The sequence below is a fragment of the Erythrolamprus reginae genome, chromosome Z (assembly GCF_031021105.1).
Source record: "Erythrolamprus reginae isolate rEryReg1 chromosome Z, rEryReg1.hap1, whole genome shotgun sequence".
Classification (NCBI taxonomy): Eukaryota; Metazoa; Chordata; class Lepidosauria; order Squamata; family Dipsadidae; genus Erythrolamprus; species Erythrolamprus reginae.
Genome location: NC_091963.1, coordinates 11986822 through 12010316, shown reverse-complemented (window position 1 = coordinate 12010316; position 23495 = coordinate 11986822). Strand labels below are relative to the sequence as shown.

General features: G+C 39.6%; 1 protein-coding gene across 1 annotated transcript in view; it reads left to right on the top strand.

The window, feature by feature from the left end:
* Positions 1-23495, top strand: part of LMBR1 (limb development membrane protein 1) — a 69856-nt gene that overhangs the window by 43360 nt on the left and 3001 nt on the right. Inside the window, exons 8-16 of the mRNA XM_070727946.1 lie at positions 796-860; positions 1338-1410; positions 5809-5889; positions 9757-9833; positions 10052-10129; positions 10975-11048; positions 11300-11390; positions 15755-15821; positions 20736-20897. Coding sequence (XP_070584047.1) covers positions 796-860; positions 1338-1410; positions 5809-5889; positions 9757-9833; positions 10052-10129; positions 10975-11048; positions 11300-11390; positions 15755-15821; positions 20736-20897 — 768 coding nt within the window. The remainder of the gene's footprint in view (positions 1-795; positions 861-1337; positions 1411-5808; positions 5890-9756; positions 9834-10051; positions 10130-10974; positions 11049-11299; positions 11391-15754; positions 15822-20735; positions 20898-23495) is intronic.

The window sequence follows — 23495 nt, the reverse complement described above, 5'->3', positions numbered from 1 at the left end:
TTCGCCAACCACTGCTTCCCATGAACTTTCCAGGAATTGTCCAGAGCAAGGGGAGATGGGAGTGTGGGGCCTGCTCAGCCGCCCATCTGCTGGGTCTCCACTTTCTGCCTGCCCCGCGCTAAGGCTCGCACCAGCCCGGAGACTGCATTCCTGGAAGGCACATGACACTGCCGGAATGCAGTTGCTACCACTGCTGCCCCTCTTGCTTTCCTTTGCCCCACAGCGCTCCCACCCGCCCCTTGCTCCGGCCATTTCAGAGGGCCCCCCTACCGCCTGCTCCGGTAATTTTCTTTTGGAAAAATTCCTTGCAATCCCAGCCACTCAGTTTTTTAAAAAGCTGAGTCGCTGGGATTGCAGCAAGGAATCCCAGAGCGGGATTCTGGATGAGAGAGATTTGACTCTGCTTAAATGTGTGTGCTTTTAACACTGTTTCAGATAAATTACTTTTATTTCTTCAGATAAATTACTTTTATTTCTTCCGGCTTGTGTGCATTCCTCTCACTGGGGGTTGTTAACGAGAAGCCCGGCATAACATATACAATAACAATTTAATTTACCATTTATATATTTTAGAGCTATTTTATAGAATATGGTATTAGACAGGTTATTGGTTTGTTTAAAATGTAAATTAGATGCAAAGTATAAGGCTTAATCCTAATTACAGTATAGCTATGTATTTAACATACTAACTCAACTTCTTCAAGAAGATCTGAGGTATTTGCCTTTTTTTAAAAAAAGCTTGCAATTTTGAATAATGAATCAAAGATGATAGATAATATCTGTGTTTCTCTACAGTTTGTACACCAGTAGGACTGTCCCGTATGTTTACAGTGATGGGACAATTGCTTGTAAAGCCAACAGTAAGTATAGTTAATGTTAAATTATTATGTAACATGTGGCCGTAAATCCTTTAGGGCAGCAGTCCCTAACCTTTTTGGCTCCATGGACTGGCAGCGGCAATGTCGCCAGTGGATGGGGAAGGGATGGTTTTGCATGTACAACCTAGCTCCTGGGTATGCACAAATGAAAATTTGCATGCTCACCTTGTGTGGCCCGGTTTAGGAAACATACAAGTGAAATTGCAGATACTACGGCAAAGTGTTTCATTTTGTAATTCCTTCTTGTTTAGAATAGAATAGTTGTTTGTTTCAATTTGAATGAGCACTGTTTAAACAGGGAAGCTTGAAACTTTAGACAAATGAAGATCAATTCATATTGATCTTATGTATATATCCAGTTTTTTTAAAGCGTCGGTTCTTTTTCTCTCTTATTCATAGTACATTGTATGCAATCTCCAAATATTTTATCTGATATGATATTTGTATACCTGAACATAGATTCTTGAAGATTTGGATGAGCAGATATATATTATTACTCTAGAAGAAGAAGCTATAATGAGAAGGTTAAATGGTAAGTATGTTTAATACAGCCTGGCTTTTATATTATTGCATTTAGGTATGTTGGGAGTTGTTGTTCCAATATTTACAGAGGATGCTAGTTTTAGAAATTCTGAACACCGTAAGTTTAGAGTCAGTTTACACACACCCCATATTTTTCAGAGTATAAGACGCATGGAGTATAAAACGCACCTTAGTTTTGGGGGACAAAGATACGGAAAAGAACCTGTTTACCCGGTATTCATCTGGCTAGCGTTCTTAGTCTGGTCAGTTTCAGTACATTATTTTCTCTCCTGGTTAAGGGCTTAAAAGAAACTTTATTCTGAGACAGTAACAATGAGAGAACTTTGAAGCTAGTAAGAGCTGGGAACATCATTAGCACCTGGAAAGAAACAGTTGGAACAAGTAGAGCAATGGAAAAAACCTGCAAAGACTTAGGACTTAGAAAACATTCTTCTTCACAGAAACAATTAAAGAGCTTGCAAGCCAGCAAGAGCTGAGAACATTGTTAGCACCTGGTTAGGGCTGGAGCAAGTAAAGCAATGGGAAAAAAATCCCTACCAAGACAGGGTTTAGAAACATAAAAACATAGAAGATTGACAGCAGAAAAAGACCTCATGGTCCATCTAGTCTGCCCTTATACTATTTCCTGTATTTTATCTTAGGATGGATATATGTTTATCCCAGGCATATTTAAATTCAGTTACTGTGGATTTACCAACCACCTCTGCTGGAAGTTTGTTCCAAGCATCGACTACTCTTTCAGTAAAATAATATTATCATATGTTACTTCTAATCTTCCCCCCAACTAACCTCAGATTGTGTCCCCTTGTTCTTGTGTTCACTTTCCTATTAAAAACACTTCCCTCTTGAACCTTATTTTAAATGTTTGGAAAATATTCCTCACAGAGAGTAATAATGAAAGAGCTTGTAAGCGGGTAAGAGCTGGGAACATCATTAGCACCTGGTTGGGGCTGGAAAGAAACACCTGGAGCAAGTAAAGCAATGAAAAAACAACCCTATGAAGACAGGGTTTGGAAAACATTCTTCTTCTCAGAGAGTAACAATAAAGCAGCTTACAAGATGGGAAGATCTTTAGCAGCTAGTTAGGGCTGGAAAAAAAGGCTACATTCAGAGTACAGTGATCCCCCGAGTTTCGCGATCCCGAACATTGTGAATCGCTATATCGCGATTTTTCCACCCGATGACGTCACTCCCTTCCTTTCTCATCTTTCTTTCTCTCTCTCTTTCTCTATCTTGCTTCTTCCTCTCTCACACTCTCTTCCTCCCTCTCTCATCTCTTTCTTTCCTTCTCTCTCTTTCTCTATCTCTTCCCCTCTTGCTCTCGAGCGGCAATCGAGCAGCCGGGCGGGCGGGTGAACGGGCAAGCGGCAAGCGGCAAGCGAGCAGCCGGGCAGGCAGGCGAACGGGCAAGCAGCAAGCGGCAAGCGAGCAGCCGGGCGGGCGGGCGAACGGGCAAGCGGCAAGCGAGCAGCCGGGCGGGCGGGCGAACGGGCAAGCGGCAAGCGAGCGGCCGGGCGAGCGGGTGACGGGCAAGCGGCAAGCGATCTTGGGGTTTCCCCTTTGCCTGGGCGGCGGGAAGACCCAGGGAAGGTTCCTTCGGCCGCCCAACAGCTGATCTGCTCCGCAGCGCGGCAGCAGAGAGGAGCCGAAGATGGGGTTTCCCCGTTGCCTGGGCAACGGGGAAACCCCATCTTCAGCTCCTCGCTGCTGCCACGCTGCGGAGCAGATCAGCTGTTGGGCGGCCGAAGGGTCTTCCCTGCCGCCCACACGCAAACTCCACCATCTGCGCATGTGCGGCCATGGAAAAAGGGGCGCGCATGCGCAGATGGTGTTTTTACTTCCACACCACTACATCCCGAAATATTGATTATCGCGAGGGGTCTTGGAACGGAACCCTCGCGATAATCGGGGGATCACTGTACATTAAGACGCACCCTAATTATCAGCCTCTTTTAGGGAGGAAAAAGGTGCGTCTTATACACCAAATTATACGGTATATCCTTTTCAGCATCTGTGTAATGGCTGATTGTAACCCAGGAGTATTGTTATGTCAGTTCTTTTATAACTAAATACAGTATTCCAAACAATTATAAATCAATACTGTACAAAATGCAGAAGAGAAACAAAATTATACAAAAATTATAAACATGATCGAAACATTTAAATATATTAAAGGGTTAAATAAGGTCCAGGAGGGAAGTGTTTTTAATAGGAAAGTGAACACAAGAACAAGGGGACACAATCTGAAGTTAGTTGGGGGAAAGATCAAAAGCAACATGAGAAAATATTATTTTACTGAAAGAGTAGTAGATCCTTGGAACAAACTTCCAGCAGACGTGGTAGATAAATCCACAGTAACTGAATTTAAACATGCCTGGGATAAACATATATCCATCCTAAGATAAAATACAGAAAACAGTATAAGGGCAGACTAGATGGACCAGGAGGTCTTTTTCTGCCGTCAGACTTCTATGTTTCTATGTTTCTATAAACAACGCTGGTCATACATTATTTTGTACTAGGACTTTTTGCAAGTCTTAGTGGAAAATAAACGCAATATTGAATCATAACAAATTGTGAAAAGATTTGCTCTGTAACTTGCTTATATGCAGTTAAATCATTCATTTTGACTAAGTAAAAATAGAATTCTGCAAAATGATAAAAAATTATCCATTTTTCATGCATTTTAACATTTGATCCTTGGATAAAGTTTAAAATTATTTTGTGGCAACTTTTGGAGGTGCTCTGGAAATCACAGTCTATACAGAATGATGCCATATGAAAAAAAAATTGGATAAGATCTAACTGAAAACATATCACAGATGTTAAATCATACTTTGGCAGAAACTCAGATTATACTATAAATAAAGGATTGCAGTACCCCCTCCTCTTAAGAAGTAGAAGGAATGTTAGAAGTAATTTTAATAGCTCTCTAGCTAGTAAATTAGAATCTAGTCTAATTCAGTATTGTGTTAATAGGAATCAAACTGCAGAATCTTGAATTACAATTAATTGCATGTCTTAAAATTTTCACTTTTTACACACAGTATAAGGAATTAGGAAAGTATGTACTTTTGAACTTCAAATTTCATATAATTTTATTAGCACAGGAAGTTTGGGAAAGAAAAATTATCCCTGCAGTGGTTAGTCTGCATAAATTGTTTTGTTATTAGAGAAATCGGAGAGAAAATGTGTTTCTTCCGTATTGTATTTCAATACCCACGTCATTTGTGCACAAAAAGAATAAAGCTCAAACTTTCTTTATATTAAAAAGGAAAAGTTGCTTTTAGCTATTAGTTTTCCTGAATCCCAGGAGACGGGTGGAGCAGGATCAAAAATTCTTATTTGATCAAAGTTATTAGCTCTGAAGGTATTCTAACCTATGTAAGAAAGATGAAAGGTGTTGTTTTTATTGCACACTAGTAACAGTGTAATTTTGAACTAATTGGAGTTGAACTGCCAATCACCAACAGGGAATGCAAATAGATACTCCTATAATTTCCTTTGAGGTACTGAAATATTAAGTTGGGACCAAAGAAAAAACAAAATAATACTGTTAAATTGACCTTAAATGAGCTGCTTTGTGGTTTTCTTGGAGAATCCCTTCTAATTTTTCATGACTTGTCTGAACATGTTCTGTCTACCAGTTTGATTTATTGGCCAGACAATGCAGTCATTAAACTTTTCAGCTTGTTTGAAATAAAGTTGAGAGCCCATGGTGCTTTGAATAGCTTTGCATTCAATAGTTTGCTCCCTCTTCCAGAGATGTGATTTGATTGCTCTAAAATGTTGCTTCATTCCTTGGAAATTTACCAGTATTAGTTCGATGCTGCTATCATTTTGGGGTGCGTGGTGAGGGTGGAAGTTGTAAGGGTTATAATTTGGGGGGGGGGGGTACAATGAATAAGACTCTGATGGATTTCCCGTATAAGTGTTAAATATGTAAATTTAAGACGGAGACTCACAGTTGAGCATCCAAATATTTGGATATATAAAATAATGAATTTAGTTATCATAGTTAAAAGTGAATTTTGTTTAGGTTTGTTTGAGATCTCAAGGAAGTCTCAAAATTTTTGTCAGGATTTTAAAAGCAAATTTTATTTAATTTTTTTAAAAAAACCCACTGGGCCACTCAGTCCTTTAGTGCTTAGAAATGGCTAATTAAATGAATTTTGCATATCTGTCCCCACATATCAAATTTAGCCCATAACTTTGTTTCATCTAAGAAACTTATTGTAATGGGAGTGAAAACTGTCATTAGAGCACAAGATTTATACGTCACAGGGACATTTTCCTTATCTTAATCTATTTTTTCTCTTGTAGTTAGCAAAATGGTTGTGTACTACTGATGGAATATTTTAATAGAGGTATTTTTGTTTTGGCACAGGAGGATTTTCTGCAGTGGAGTATAATACAAAGCAACTTGAGCAGGAGTTGAATAATGTGAAGAGCATGAAAACAAAATTAGGTAATTGCTTCATTTTTGGGGGTGGGTGGGTGGTATCTACTGTGCTTTAGCTTGGAGTAAAACAATCTTTTTAAAATATCAGAAAAAATATCTGCTGTTCTTACAAAAAATAGTTAAGGCACATATAGGGAAGGGAATCCTTTTAGTGTAATACTTGGAATAAAAGACCTCCAAGATCCCTTAAAACTCTCTTATTCTAAGCAAATTCTTAACTTAAGACATTCCAGAGTGTCAACCTTTCAAGATGGACCAGATCTGGGAACCGCAAGAAGACTAGAACTTTGCTATATTAATAAAGTCTTGCAAATATGTGTCACCTTTTCTTATACCTGAGAGAATCAGAAACCTTTTCCCCTCTAATGGCTCCTGGTGTCAGTGTTCCAACTAATATCTAAGTTTAAATCAGAGTCCAAGGCAAATATTTCCTTAAAGTTCCAATTTATTCTTAGAGTCATCTTGGCATGTCTCTGGAGAAACCTGGATCTGATTTCCCCAGGATTTCTACTTCCAGGTTACAGTTCATTCTCCTGTCCCATACTCAAATGTTCGTCACACAGACCACTAATCTTCTGCCACCAGGTCCGACAAGTCCAACTTCTTACAGCCTGGTGCTGACGAAAGATAACCTTGAAACTGTAAAAGGAATTTATTTTGTCTCCCTCTAATTCCTCATGCAACTGCCCCTCCCCTCTTCCCACAGCAGGAAACATTCCAAAAGAACGTAGCATAATGTGGCAGGCCCAAAGCTCCAAGCATTCTGGCTTCGGCCTGACACCTGGATTCCTTCTCCAAAGACATTTCCATGGCATTTTACACCAGTATGTTATTCTTATTTTGAGTACTGTTTCCTTATTTTTTTTAAAAAACCCAGCATCATTTCTAACAGTAATGAGGAAAGGTATTTTCCTTTGAAGGCCATTGAGTCAGCGCTGTCTCATTTTCACAGTCATTTGGTTAGCGTGATGTCATGGAGCACTGTTACATTCCCACTGAAATGATATCAATTTATCTACTTTCATTTGTATGTTTTCGAGCTGCTAGATTGGCTGGAGCCAGAGTGGGACGGGAGCTGACCCCATCGCGTAATGCTCAGGTCTCTTGAACCTAGGCTGCTGACTTTCCAGATAACAAACCCAATGTCTTAATCACTGAACCGCCATGCTATCCATAGTAATGGAACCTATGTAAAATCAGATTAAAATTATCGAAAGAGCCATGTCATGGCGCTGTATAAGTAGGCATCTTGTGCCTCATATCAGGCTATAGAAGACATTGAGACTGCCATAGACATCAGGAGAAGGCTTCTGTTTTGGTTGCTTTTCTCCTACAATCTGGAATTTAGAAACATGATGCTTCTGATGCTAGTACAGTGGTACCTCTACTTAAGAACTTAATTTGTTCTGTGACCAGGTTCTTAAGTAGAAAGGTTTGTAAGTAGAAGCAATTTTTCCTATAGGAATCAATGTAAAAGCAAATAATGCGTGCAAACCCATTAGGAAAGAAATAAAAGCTCAGAATTTGGGTGGGAGGAGGAGGAGGAGGAAGAAGAGGAGGAGGACAGTTGCTGCCGAAGGAAGAAGATGAGGTGAGGGAAATAAAAAAAATCTAAAACTTTAAGGCTTAAAAAAAAAGAGGGACTCTGAGGCGGCGAGGAGGAGCATGTACCTCTCATACACCTGGTGCGAGGCTGCCTCCCATACACTGTGCCAGAGAGAGAAACTCAGGGAAAATGGCAGGAAAATGGCCGGCCTTCGCATCGCTCTCAAATTTCCTGGGAAATTTTTCCGGGCTCGGATTCTTAAGTAGAAAATGGTTCTTAAGAAGAGGCAAAACAACGTTGAACACCTGGATCTTATCTAGAAAAGTTATTGAGGCATTCTTAGGTAGAGGTACCACTGTGGTTTCCTACAAGCTTATCTTTCATATACAGTGATACCTTGTCTTACAAATGCCTCGTCATACAAACTTTTCGAGATACAAACCGGGGGTTTAAGATTTTTTTGCCTCTTCTTACAAACTATTTTCACCTTACAAACCCACCACCGCCGCTGGGATGCACCACCTCCGGACTCCCGTTGCCAGCGAAGCACCTGTTTTTGCGCTGCTGGGATTCCCGTGAGGCTCCCCTCCATGGGAAACACCACCTCTGGACTTCTGTGTTTTTGTGATGCTGCAGGGGAATCCCAGCAGGGTAATTCCAGCAGCGCAAAAACGGGCACTTCGCTGGCAATGGAAGTTTGGAGGTGGGGTTTCTCAGCGAGGGGAGCCTCAGTGAAATCACAGCATCGCAAAAACACAGAGATCCAGAGGTGGGGTTTCGAGGACTTTGGTGTTTTTGCGATGCTGCGATTTCACTGATGCTCCCTTCACTGGGAAACCCCACCTCCGGAGGTCCGTTGCCAGCGAAGCGCTCATTTTTGCACTGCTGGGATTTCCCTGCAGCATGACAAAAACATGGAAGTCTAGAGGTGGGGTTTCCTATGGAGGGGCACCTCAGGGGAATCCCAGCAGCACAAAAATGGGCACTTCGGCTGGCAAAAGGGGTGAATTTTGGGCTTGCACGCATTAATCGCTTTTCCATTGATTCCTATGGGAAACATTGTTTCATCTTACAAACTTTTCACCTTAAGAACCTCATCCCAGAACCAATTAATTTTTTAAGACAAGGTATCACTGTATTAGTGTTATTTCCTTTTTTTAGACAGTAGCCACCTCTTATAATTGGTCCCGGCCAAGATATGTTCTTAATCAACGTTGTGTTCTATTCATTTGTACTAAAAGTATTGCTTAATTTTTTTTACATTATTACTATTATTAAATTCATTTGATATCTATTTAATGGTTTGAGGCAACTCAGTTTTTACTGATTTTGCAATGGAGAATTTTTATGAAAGGTACAGTATATTAAAAAATAAATGCTGTTGAGATTTTAGCTTTCTTCATACATCTATGGAGATTCTCAGTCACCCAGGGTCATGGTTGTCCCAAAGATGCTTTTTCAAGAGGCAACTGGACTTTCTGGTTTTTCTTTGAAGACATTTAGCTTCTCATCCATTCAATTCCTCATCATCCAGCCAGAGCTGAAGAAGCTTCATGGATGAAAAGCGAAAACATCTTCAAGAAAAACATCTTCAAGAAAGTCTAGTTGCCTCTTGAAAAAGCAACTTTGGGACTTTCTTCATACTGTCTTTCTGCTATTACTTACTTCCATTCATAAATAAAATAATTTAAGTCAGATTAGAAGAAATTGAAGGTGTCTTGTCTCTTACTGAAGTATTCCATTTATGATTAAAGCCGAGGGGATCAGATCTTTGAAAGCGGTTCCATTTAAAGTGCTCACACATTTTTTAAAAAAAATAGTGGAACCTTTTTAATGGAACAAATAAGAACTTAATTTTTTTTTAAAAAGAACTTGATTCAGCTTTGGGGAGCAGGTTCTTTCAGAATGATTTTTTAAAGCCTCTACTACAGTGCTTTTCAAGCTTGGAAACTGTAAGACGTGTGGCTTTCAACTTCCAGAATTCCATAGCCAGACAGCATGACTGACTGGGGGATTTTGGCTGTCAAAGTCCACACATCTTAAAGGTTGATAAACATGGCTTTACTACTTATGCTGGGCAGCGGGAAGACTAGTGTGTAGTAGAGGATCTGGTGCTGGATCTTAACTTAGTAGAGGATCTGGATAGGATGTTTGAGCTGAAAGTACATAAATAGGCCAATTTGCTTTTGAAGTTTTAGTGGTCCACCTCACAGAATGCTTGGACTCCGTTTGGTTGTTTGGCTAAGATTATGTTTACAGAGCTTCTAATTTTAAAAGGATTGTATGTATTTGTCTCAAGCCACCCTAACGTTTTCTCCTGTTTAAAGAGCGACGGAAAAAGGCTTCGGCCTGGGAAAGGAACCTTGTGTATCCAGCTGTAATGATACTACTGCTAATTGAAACGGTAAGCTCTAATTTCTTAAGACCCACCTGGCCTCTTGAAGATAGTAATTTATTCCAGGCACGTGTCTGAATTGAATATCATTTTTTTAAAAATTGTGGTTTGTCTTTTTTACAGTTTTTGTTAAATCTCAGGAGTGTTCAAGCCAATTGCTGCAAAATGGAGCAAACGGTTTTTGCACAAACCTGCACCCATGCTTGGATTTTTTGCTTCTTTTTCAGGCAATCTCAGTGCTCTTAGTTGCTTGCAATATTCTGTGTCTCTTGGTTGATGAAACTGCAATGCCAAAGGGATCACGGGTAAAGTCTTTTCCTTTTGCAATATCACTAATGGCAAATTTAATGATTTGCAGATTTGCAACATTTAAAACATTTAAAAGAATTAAATCTGCACATGCAAACACTATTTTGGTGTTGTGGTTAACCTAGACTGGAAACGAGGAAATTCTAAGTTCTAGTCCATCTTTAGGGACAGAAGCCACCATTCTTAAACCATTCACACTCTTTCAGCCCTGGGAAACAGGCAGTGACAAAAATTCTGTCAATCTTTGCAAAGAAAATTGCATGGACTTGCCAGGCCGTTGCCTGTGTCAAGATTGATGAAAATGAACAAACAAAAATGGAATATAATTAGTTACCTGTCTGTGGAATTTCTCAGTTATCCAGGTCATAGTTGTCCCAAAGGTGCTTTTTCAAGAGGCAACTGGACTTGCTGGTTTTTCTTTGAAGATGTTTCGCTTCTCATCCAAAATGTTTTTTCAGAAAGTCCAGTTGCCTCTTGAAAAAGCACCTTTTGGACATAATTAGTTACTAAAATCCTGGCACAAAGCATTTGTGTCAGGATTCGAGTATCTAATTAGGGGAACCGCTTTTAAAATTTCTCTAGTTCCCTTACAGCACTTTTAATCATCAAATTATTTGAATTTTAATAGTTGTTTTGAATCTCACTAAAACTTTTTTCTGATACAGCAAAATCCCATTTCTAATGCTGAATCTTGTGGTGATTTTTACTGCCTCAATATTAGCTAATAAAAATATATAAACAATATACAATTGAATTGTCTGAGGTCATTCAGTCTTTAAAAAAATAACTAAAAGAACGGCATCCTCTGTCTAATACCCTTTTTTAAAAAAAATTCTTGCAGGGGCCTGGCATAGGAAGTGCCTCTCTGTCCACATTTGGTTTCGTGGGAGCAGCACTTGAGATCATTTTGATTTTGTATCCTTTCTTTCATGAGGCGTGCTTGTCTGTTAACAAGTATTCTGTCTAATTTTCTGGGAGGCTGCTAATTTACTAAGATGCCTGCTTAGTACAGAGAAAACAATAGGCCAGCTATTCCCAGGCACTCAAAGTGGATGTTCTTTCTCTATTCCCCCTCCTCCTGCATACTTTGCCAGGCTTAAAAGACCTTTAGGACTCTGAAACTTGCATTCTTTAGGAATTCTTTTTTTTTTCTTTAATTCTCACAGCTATCTTATGGTTTCCTCTGTTGTTGGCTTTTATAGCCTACGTATTTTTGGAGATTTTACCCCCAGGAAGGATGACACAACTATGACAAAGGTGAGTGAAAAAGCCTGAAATCCTGTTTTCTTCTCCTTCTTCTCCCATTTCTTCTACCAAAGCAAACCTAATTCTATTAGAAAGTAATTGCATTCTGAACAGTAATTAGTTGTTTAAACTTTCATCAACAAACTTTTTGCTTAGTTTGGGGTAGCTTGGAATGGCTTGGAAAAGGCCTGAAATTGCAGTAAGCGAGCCATAGAAAAATCTGATGAGTCATTCTCCCACGCCCTTCTCTCTCTCTTTCTCTCTCTCTCTCTCTCTCTGTGTGTGTGTGTGTGGACACTCTTGGTTACTAGGAATAATATCAATAGGTTCCTTTAATTTGAATAAATTAAGTGAGTCTATTCAGCAATTCTCAATCTGAGGCTGCTTTAACTTTCAGGAGTTTATGCAATTGCAATCAAAAGTTGCATAAATGTTAAAAAGATACATCTTAACAGGTCTTCATAAAGGTTTTCACAAATAGGAGAACATTACAAATAAGATGAATATGAGCCAATTTCTTTTCCTCTTATTTTTTCGCCATTTAGAAAGGCATTCAAAGTAGGGGGGAAGGTGAAATTTGGTTTAATCTTTCCAGGAATTCTCAGAAATGGGAAAGTAAACAACCATACAGAAGGCCCTTGATTAAACCAGTTGAGCAGTGCCATTATGTTTGCTCATCTCTTTTATAATACATAATTTTGAAAAAGAGAAATGGTAAGCCACATATTCTTCAGATTTTTCAACTTCTTTGTATTTAGAACTCCTCTTGAAGAGAGATCTCAGCATTTTCTGATTCTTTGAAATAATAATGCTATATCAACTTCTATTTGTTTATTATAATTCTTTATATCCTTTAAGGCAACACATTCTTTTACTAGCCTCAAGATTGCACTTTGAAAACAATAGCAATACAATATTATTATTTATTCAGTTATAGAAAGCAGAGAACAATTAGTTTCATTTGAGCAGAGTTCAGAGTGGAACTTATCCACATGCAGCCTTCCAGTTTCAATTTCGATTCTCTGTACAGACTCAGGTGTGCTTAGCTCCCATTGGCTGACTTAGTTGCTATGCCTATTCATATCTTAACATTCCTCCCTTCATGACTGGAAGAGACATAAATCCAATTAATTTAATATTCTTTCCGTAGTGCCCTCCATCTAAGAATTTGGTCATTATGTCTGCCAAATTGTCCTCTGAAGACCAGAGAAGCAAGCTAATTAACCTACATTTAATGGCTTCCTTGACATTGCAATATTTAATGTCCAGATGCTTGCTTCTATTCCTTACTCTGTGACCCGTTGCAATTTTAATGCAGGAGCTTTATCTTCAGACAACAATTCAGCTTCATTTACCTTTCATTTAAATCCTGTAACAGCTGTACATACCAGGTTACCTCTGAACAGAGTTCAGACAAAGCAATAAATTATGCTTGTTTTCTGGACTTCCAACCAATTAAAGCCCCTCCAAACAATACAATCCCAGAATTGGACTTTCTGGATCAAAATGCCAGGAAGAGAAGGAACCAATTAAAAGAATAGATAAAAAAACAAAACAGACAAACCAACAAATAAAACGAGATGACAAGGAGACCAACAACAACAACAACAACAACAATAATAATAATAATGACAGATGGAACAAGCCGAGAGGAGAGTATTTTAAGGGAATTAAAAGAGGAACTGGAATTGCAGGAAGACTTTTTTGGAAGAGAGATAGGGACAATAATAGATATTTTGAAAATTAGAATTGGCATCCTTCAATCTCAAAAAACCATGATATCGTGCTCTCTCTCTCTTTCTCTCTCATACACCACACCGGCAGCAGAGAGCGAAAGAGAGAGGTAGAGATTGGGCACATTACCGGATGGTGGAGGTGGTGTGGGTCCAGATGCTGGGTGCCAGGGACGCGGGGGGAGGGCGAAGGGGTGGCCGTGGCCGCTGCCTCTCAGCTGCAGAGCCGAACGGGGATGGAGATCAACGGTGGAGTCCGGCGCTGGGGCCATGCGGGGCCGCTCATCCAGGGGGGCGTGGACCGGCAAGCCGCCCTCCGCTCTCTCTCTTTCTCTGTTGCTGGCGTGAGGCCCCCCAAATATCAGAATCTGCCAGAGCCAAATTGCGGGATTCCATTAAAACTGAATCTGCCTGGTCAGTAGGAGGAGTTGCAACCTCAGTGCGCACATCTGCCTTGGATGCTTTATCACAAAGTTTCGTTAAGGCCTTGTGCATCCTGATCTTGGATTTCTTTGAGGCCTTAGTTATTTTAGGCCTGATCTCCTTAGCTTTAAAGGCTCTCTTTTTTGAGTGCGCAAAGGAAAACCCCACATTGCTGGGGCCTGGAGAATGAGAATCCCATTCAGTGGTAGATAAGGAGACCCCAGAATCCTGCTCTACCAAGGCAGGGGTTGCCATCACTAGATTGAGTAAGGATAGGCCCAGACAAAATGGTGGATCGCAGTTAAAATGGCCACCAAGGTGAGAGGCCTAGGTTGTCTTACTTAGATAGGCCTCAGTGACTGACCCTACAACCGTCACTTTAAGATGGCAAAAGGAGTAAAAGCGCCTTTTTATTTATTTATTTATTTATTTATTTATTTATTTATTTTATTTTGTATTTTTAAAAGACCTCACTCACTCACTCCTCTGAGTCAAAGGAAGATTAGCAATTTCGTCCTAGCCGCTTCAAACAAACCCCCCCCCTTCTCAGTGTTCTTCAGAAATCACAATTAAAACAGCTCTTAAATTAGCGCGAAATCGCGGACAACTGAGGGGACCGTGCGTCTTGCTGCCGCCGGAGCTGATCAGCTGATAGGCGCTGATAACGATCGTTAGAATTCAGGGAGCCGGGTGATCGCAGCCGAAGAAAGAGAACTGAAGTTGCTGTTCGGGCCGATGCCTGCTTCGGCAACTCCGGTCGCCGGCTCTAAACACCCACGGGAAGGATCTGGCTGCAAAGATTGTAAGATCACCTCCCCCCCGCCGGGCTACGTAAGGCTCCAGAAAATCAATTTGTAAGGCGGCAGAAAGGTCTGGGCCAGATGACGTAGGAAGGAAAAGCCTTCCGTCATCCTCAGAATGCCTTCCTGGGGCAGCGGCATGAAGGAGAGGAGGAGAGCTCAGGGAGGGTTTGTTTTTCTGGGGGGGTTTTTTTAGGAATAAAAGGATTTACCTGGAAAGTAAGGAAGAGAATGGAAAAGGAGGTGAAGTAACAGACAGTCAGTGAGTTGACCACACACGTCGTGCTGAGGGACTGAGGAAAAAAGCGGGAAGACTGACAGAATTTGAGCTTTTATAACATGGCATGGGCTCAGTCCTGATTTGTTGACGGATGGAGGTCAACCCACTGACTGTGGACTACTTCAATGATTGGAGAATCAGATGACAACTCTGCTAAATATAAAAATGACACTTAAATAGTTGAGCTATTTCAAACTAGATTTTACTCTCTCTTTTCCTTCCTACATTTCTCTCTCTCTCTCTTCTTCCCTCTCTCCCTTTCTCTATTTCTATTTCTCTCTCTCTCTCCCTCTCTCCCCTCCCTTCTTCCTTTATCCTTCTCTGTCTCTTCTTCCCCCCCCTTTCTCTGCCCTCCCCCATTTTGTTTCTTTCTCCCTCTTGCGGGCCTCTGTGCTTCCACTGCTCGAGCTCTTGCTGAGCAGTTCCTAGAGTGAACTAAAGCGTGGGAGTGCTGAGAACCGGCATCGTGCTCCCCCCCCCCCACTTAAAGCCCCCACTGACAATGGGCGGGTTTTCTGCAGGGGGCTGGCAGGCTGTGCTGGAAGGCTGTTGACCTTCCTATCTCCTTCCCTCCCTCCCTCCCTCGAATCCTGCTGGACACGGGTGTGGGGCTGGGCTGGGATCGGATGACCGGCAGGTCCCGCCCGCAGCACCAGGCCTGCCTGCCTTCCTCCCCTCAAGTCTGTTTATCTCACTCTCTCAGCTTCTCTCTCTGTCTCGGCTTCTCTCTCTCGGCGGGGATGGTGGGCAGGGCCTCCCTGAGCATCTTCCCTCCTGGGCCACGTGGGAGCTGCAGTTCCAGAAGGTGTGGTGCCCCTACTCCTCCATGTGGCGCCAAGGAGAGAAAGCAGCCATTGGGTGGGCGGAATAGCGTTCAGCTCCTGCACAGGGTTGAAAAACCCTGTGTGGCAGGCTCTTACTGGGTGCACCAGCGCGTACCTACACACCTTGGGGGGAACAGTGAAGGGGGCCTGAGGATTTTATGGTGGACAGAATGAGGCAAAATATTATTTATTTATTTATTTGATTATTATGCCGCCCTATTGCTTAATATGCTTCAGTTAAATATTGCCATTTTTTATTTGGCAATTGGGAACTTCATTTGTTTTAACTGAAATAATACCATTTTTCTATCAACAGATAATCGGGAATTGTGTATCTATCTTAGTTCTCAGTTCAGCATTGCCAATTATGTCAAGAACACTGGGTAAGTTTAAAATCAGCCTTACAGAGTCTTGAACAAATTTAGATAAAGAAAGTTATCTATCTTTTAAAGGTATCTTTATCTTTTAAAGAAAGTTCAGCTACACTTTTAGAAAACAAAATACTCATACTGAAGGAGGTATTAATTATACAATTATGTTTCAGTTTGTTAAAATAAGTTTTAGAGTCAGTAATTTAAGTATATTAATCTATCAACATGGAGTTACAGATATATGAACAATGAAGTTTAAGTTTTCTGATCTTGGTCCTGATAAGTCTGTTGATCTAGTGGCAAGTTAAGTTGATCTTGAGATTAGGATATTAAAGTATGAGTTGGTAAGCCTGAATGTTAGTTTTGACTTGTGGAATGCGATGGCTGAACGATGAAACTGATTTTGACACTCAAAATGCTGTGCTACGGGATGAACTCCTATTACTCATTGCAGTTCCTGCCACATTAATACCATGAAAGCAGACAAATGCAAGTAAATAAATAGGTACCACTTTGGCGGGAAGATTACGGTGTTCTGTATCTTCATATGGGCTATATGATGATGGAAGCATCTCTTAGACAATACAGGCTCCCTTGGCTGAGAATCGGAGATGAGCACTGCTCTCTTGAGTGGGTCACAACTGAAGAAAAGTTTCAAAACCTTTTCTTTGCCCCTTAGGCATAGAGGTCATTTGCATATGACTTCAGGTCAGTGGGGGGATAAGCATTATTGTTATCTCTGAATTATGGGTTTACAGTATTTGTTTCTTGTCAAGGTTTTATGAAAATGTTTGGGTTTAATTGTTACCTTGTTAAATATTACCTATATTGGTGTCTCCCCTTGTCAAAAACTACAGATTCTACAGATCCTCAAGATTCATGGAAATCTTGTTAAGTTTTTAGTAAAATTTATTTTACATCCCCCCCACCCTCGAACAAAATATCAGCAATAAAGTAGGAAGTATAAAAACATAAGAAAACAGCAGTTGGAAAATAGCAAAGTTTTTATGCTGTAGTTGGAACATATGTTAAGGGACACTAGCAGACAAGTAAAAAATAAAAATAAAATTGTTTCTACAACCCCTCATCCACAGATTTAGTCTGCTTCTGGAAAACATGCATCTCGAGCTATCAACTATTCTTCCTTTACTTATTTTTAAAAATCTTTTTTGTATTCTTCTCTTCATTGTTTTACATCTTTGGCCACTGGATGAGAAAGAAGGAAATCTTGCCTTTCATTGATGTCAATTTTTCAAATATTACACTTTTTGCAAGTCAATTTCAATCATAGGCTGCAATCCAGTACATTAAAACACTGGACTTTTTGCAAAATGAGTGCCTGAATATTCCCTGTCTTAGCAAAGGTTATTTTTGTTGTTTTTGAACAGAGAATCATCTCTATAGTATTTGTCTTTCTTCTCTTCTCTTCTCAGTCTCTGAACTCGCAGAAAGGCTGCTCTCTTGCGCCACCTAGGGATTGCAAAAGAAAATTCTCAGTCCTCCCTCCCTCCCTCCCCTTGAAGTTCCTAAATAGAGTCTGTTGAAAAGCATTTCCTACTAGCTGTAGCCTCTCTACTCTGATTAACAATAGTTCTACCGTATATACTCGAGTATAAGCCGAATTTTTTAGCCCCAAAAATGGGCTGAAAAACACAGCCTCGGCTTATACTCGGGTCATTGACAAAGTCACCACACGAGGGCGCCATTGCTTGAGCCAGAGCGAGGAGGCACCAGCTTTTGTCCCCTCTGGCACGCCATAGTTCCTCTCCCTAGCTCAAGCAAAGAAGGCAGCCATTTGCAATGGTGAGTCGGATTAAAAAGGCCCCCTGCTGTCAGATTCTCCTCCCCCTCCTTTGAAAGGATTTAAACTGTTTAAAAAATGGTATTTTGTGGTAGTTGCTGTCCTTGCTTGGATAGGATCTAATAATGTGTTATGAGGCAGAGCTAGACAGGAATTCTTTTTCTATCTGTCTATCTTTCTATCTATCTATTTTTCTATCTATCTATTTTTCTATCTATCTATCTATCTATCTATCTATCTGTATCTATTTCTTTCTATCTATCTATCTATCTATCTATTTTTCTATCTGTCTGTCTGTCTGTCTATCTTTCTATCTATATCTATCTATCTATCTATCATCTATCTGTATCTATTTCTATCTATTTTTCTATCTAACTATTTTTCTTTCTATCTATCTATCTATCTATCTATCTGTATCTATTTCTATCTATCTATCTATCTATCTATCTATCTATCTATCTATCTATCTATCTATTTTTCTATCTGTCTGTCTGTCTATCTATCTTTCTATCTATATCTATCTATCTATCTATCTATCTATCTATCTATTTCTATCTATCTATCTATCTATCTATCTATCTATCTATCTATCTATCTATCTATCTATCTATTTGGTTTTCTATGCTGATAACCTCACAGCAGCTAATGCTGAAGCTCTTCTTTGGATACACTTATTTGTTTGTTTGTTTGTTTGTTTGTTTATTTAATTGGATTTGTATGCAATCCCTCTCCAAGGACTCAGGGTGGCTCACAGCATATATAAAAACAGAACAATAATGTAAATCCAATTAATGATGAGAAGGAATCCAGTTTTGAAGGATTTTAACTCTTAGGTTTTAGCTTCCTGATCGAGCTACTTTTTTTACTTTTTAATTTATTGTTAATATTGTTAATTTGTTTACCCTCTTTTAAATTTACAGAGCTAGTTTACTGGTTTTCTTTAAAATAAATATTCTAAAACATGTCTCAATTAATGTAATTTTATTGTTTTCCATTTTTATAAGTTACCAGTAGCCACTGCATTTTCTAACCTCGGCTTATACTCAGGTCAATACGTTTTCCCAGTTTTTGTGGCAAAAATTGGTGCCTCGGCTTATACTCGGGTCGGCTTATACTCGAGTATATACGGTAATTCTTGGGCTTCAGTGGTATCCTCTATACATTATGTACTGTACAATCAGGTTAAGTTATAAATTTGATTAGTGGAATATTTGCTTGGGATAGATAAACTGATCTGTAGTCATTTTCTGAACTTCACAGTATGTGTTGGTCTTGATCAGATAATTAAGATACAGTCTGAGCTTCTTTATCTTCTCCCATCAGGAATGCTGGTTAGATGTCATCCTTTTGGGAAGTTGCCTTTCATTTGTTGAAGAATTTTGTAGAATTTTTCCTTGTAAATGCAAATATAAGCAAACATGTCCCAGATAACCCTGGTTTAACAGCTACAAATTGCTGGCATGTTCAGTGGGAATTCTATTTAGTGGGATCACATTGAGTTGTCTTAGACATGGTCATTTCTGTCACACAGTTTATTGGTACAAAACATTTGTTTGTTTCTTTGTTAATTTATTTGATGCTGGTGCATTTGCTGTTTTACCCAAGACAAATTAGTGTTCTAACAAAATATCCACATTTTTTGAGTCTGTAAATGTTTACTTGCTTTAAAAGTTATAAAATGGAGTAAACCAGGAATGATAAGCAGTTAAAGTAGAGTTAACAAAGTGCATAGGCACATCAAATAAAATTAGTAACCAGCATACAGTACAAGGGGTCACATGTGACTTTGCAGATCAGTCAATATGTATCAAAATATGTAGCTCTTTGGTTTAGTGGTTAATGTGCAAGAGTAGAAACGTTGTGAGATCTAGTCTCATCTTAAGCATAAAAATTAGCTGGGTGACTTTGGATCAGTTACTTTCTCAGCACAATATACTTCAGAGGGTTGTTGTGCAGAAAATACATACAAGAAGGAGTATTAAGCATGTTTGCCATCTTGGAATATATCCAATAGCTGGCTAGATGAAAAGAAATTGAACAGATTCAATTTAGTCTTAAAATACCATTTCAGGATGGTAAAAGGAGTATTGTGCTGTTCTGAGGGGGCAGGGTGTGTGGAATAAATGGGAAAGAAAATTTCCCTTTTATCAAACTATTCTTCATTTATTTGAATGCAGAATTAATCTTTATAAGCATTATTGCACCTGAAATCTGACAGGGTAATATGATATTGTCATCTTTAATAGTTTTGGAAGATAATAAGCTATGCAGATTATCAATATTTTCCTTTATGCACTTTCTTGGCATGGAAGACTATCTCATTCAATTTTATGAAATACATTCCTTGCTGTGATAATGGTCTCTCCCCCCCCCCAAAAAAAACTTTTTTAGTAAATATTATCTTTGAAGTGCAGTTTAAAAAAGGTTGATGAAAAGGAAAAAATTGGGAGTACAGTAGTCCCTCACCTATCGCGGGAGTTACGTTCCAGACCTGGCCGCGATAGGTGAAATCCGCGATGGGGAATTTATCCTCCTTCCCACCAGCTCCGGATGCCTGGAGGCGAGAAACGGCCGGCTAACCTTTCCCCCCACTACTACTTACTCTGTTCTTTGCAGCAGTTCGGCCAAATGTTGTGTTTTTTGCCTTGCCCCGGCTGTAAAGTCCCTGGTGAGCTGCCCCGGCTGTTTCTTTTTTTCTCTCTCTCTCTTCCGCCCTCGAGCACTTCCTCTTCCGCCCTCGAGCCCAGTCTGGAAATCCCCGCCGCATCGCATTCCTTTCTTTTTTTTCCTTTCGGCACTGGCGAGGGGGATTGAACGAGGGGACGGGCCTCCGCCGGAGCTCAGTCCCCACCCCACTCATCATTTGGGAGTCCCGCTGGAATTATTCTAGCGCTCGTTTGTGTGGTGAAATGATTCAAATGAAGCTGACTTCAAAACCCGCGATGAAGTGAAGCCGCGGCAGGTGAAGCGCAATACAGCGAGGGACTACTGTATAAATATCTAAAATTTAAATTTGTTTTATCAAATTTTATGTGAAGAGTTGCATGCAATGTATTAGATTGTTTTAAAATTTCTAAGTATTTGTACAAACTTTATGAATATATTCTCCCCTCACCGTTTATTAGGCATCACCAGGTTTGATCTCCTTGGGGACTTTGGAAGGTTTAACTGGTTAGGAAACTTCTACATAGTATTGTCCTACAATCTTCTTTTTGCTATTATGACAACCCTGTGCCTGGTGAGAAAGTTCACCTCTGCAGTTAGAGAAGAACTCCTGAAAGCATTAGGTAACCCACTTTCTTTCTTTTATGATAGTTTTTTAAAACATTTATCCACTTGAAATTGTGCCAGAGGTTACCAATGTGGTTGTGCTAGGGAGAATGATTAATTATTAAGTGCTTTTCTATTCCCTATAGAAAGTTAGTCCGCTCACACAAACACACAGTTTCTCCCTCTTTACTTTTCAGGAACAAATGATGTTTCTGGTAAACTTTATATCCTTCTTTCCACCAGGTAAAAACTCCTCAAAGCAAATAGTAATAAAATAATATAATAATATAAATAATATATAAAAATAAAACAATAATGCAAAATAACAAACAATACAAGCAAGGCAGATAAACCACATCAATAAAACTAGTAAAATAGTAAAATTCACTGTAGTATATGCCCCGTTTACCTCAAAATAAGACATCCCTTGATAAATAAGCCCAGTTGGGCTTTTGAGTGCATGTCAATAAGGCCAAGCGCTTATTTCAGGGTTCAAAAAACTATAACAAAGGGTCTTATATTTGGGGAAACATGATAACACTGATAACTTTAAAATAGTGAAAGTCTTGGTTAATTAAACTTTTAGCCTCACAGTTCTAATGAAATTCGGTGGCAGTTTGTTTCACAAATGACTTGAAGAATAAACTGAAGATAGTAAATGTATCCTCAGTCCCATTTACTCTTTAAATGTCCAAAGTCTTCTGTAAGCAAGTTGGAGGTCTTTCTTCACCTCATTTTGGAGACAGCATAAAAGCCCCCCAGCCCGGCTGTGACCTTTTAAAACAGCCGCGCGGCTTCACAGCCGTCTCCCGAAGCCGAACGCCAAACCCAAACTTCCGCGTTTGCCGTTCGGAGGCTGCTGGGAAGCCCCCCAGCCCGGCTGTCGCCTTTTAAAACAGCCGCGCGACTTTCCAGCAGCCTCCGAACGCCAAACGCGGAAGTTTGGGTTTGGCGTTCGGCTTCGGGAGACGGCTGGGAAGCCGCACGGCTGTTTTAAAAGGTCACAGCCGGGCGGCAGCGGTTTTTTTGCGGGGTTTTTTTTTGGTTGCACGGATTAATTGAATTTACATTGTTTCCTATGGGAAACAATGTTTCGTCTTACGAACCTCCCCCTGGAACCAATTAGGTTCGTAAGACGAGGTATGACTGTATTATCAGTTGAAACAGATAAGAAAGTCCTCCATCTGACTGATATTTTGTGATTGCAATGGTAGCACTCAGCTTTACGGTATCCAGTATCACTTTTTTAGATCAATTGTCAACTTAGAGGATTCTGCCAGCGAATGGAATTTTACCACCACCACCACACCACCACCGCTCAATCAATCATCATTTGACTCCCGGTGATATTAGGTGCTTCAACAAAAGCACTTGACCAAATGAATAATCAGTTGTCTTCACTTGACCATTCGGAACAAAATTCTGGCCTTGGAAACTGGGTCATACCCAAATAACAAGCTGAAAAAGGATATTACAGGCCATCATAATATCTTCTTAACCTTTAGATCTCGATCATTATCATGTTGGCGGGAAGTGGGCCTAAATAGGTTGCTAGCAATTTCCTGCTATTTCTCTGCATGCTGGTAGCCACATTGATGCCTTATGAGGTCTTAGATCTTATACTTTTTGTAAGAAATTAGTTTAGTCTAAGTACGGTGAAATTTGTAACCAAATTCCTACTCAAAGGAAATAAACTAGTGACACCTCCTTAAATATGAATGTTTTTTTGGTAGAAAAAAAAAATCATATTTGGGACCAAACCCAAATCTTAAAAAAGATTCTTGCCACATCTGCTTAAGAAATTTGGCATAATACAAAGTATAGCCTTTGCTGAGCTGTTGAAACTTCAGTTGGCTCAAAATGTTTTTTCAGATAACTTGATCTTGAAATTGACCAATATCCAATTTAGCTGTTGTGATACAAGACTTTGGTAACACTCTTTCTCATAGAGAACATGCTATAACAGAAAATGCTGTTATGTTTCCTGCCAACATTTTATGTCTTAAATTTCCTTTAACCATTTCCCCATCTTTAATTTTTTTTCTACAAAAGTACAGTATTTACTCTAGTTGTTTTTATCATGTATACAGGTAGTCCTCAACTTACAATCACAATTGAGCCCAAAATTTATATTGTCAAGTGAGAAATTTGTTAAGTAATTTTGTCTCTTTTTATGACTTTTCTTGCCATATTTCTTAAGTGAATCACTGCAGTTAGTAGCCCAGTTGTTAAGTGAATCTGGCTTCTCCATTTTGCTTGTTAGAAGGTTGCAAGGTGATCACATGACCCCAGGACACTGCAACCGGCATAAATGTGAGTCAGTTGTCAAGCATTTGAATGTGAATCACATGACCATGAGGATGCTGCAACAGTCATAAGTGTGAAAAATGATCATGTCATTTTTTTCAGTGTCATAAATTCAAATGGTCAGTAAGTCAACTGTTTCAAGTTGAGGAGTGCCTGCATATAATTTGCAGATGTGACTACAACTTGTTACAGTTCATTACATCATTAATTCTTTCCTGTTTGTTATAATAAACCAATCATATTTATATTTATAGTAATTCCTTTACCTTTCCTTTGTGTATGTGCAAATACTATAGACCTGGTCTTAC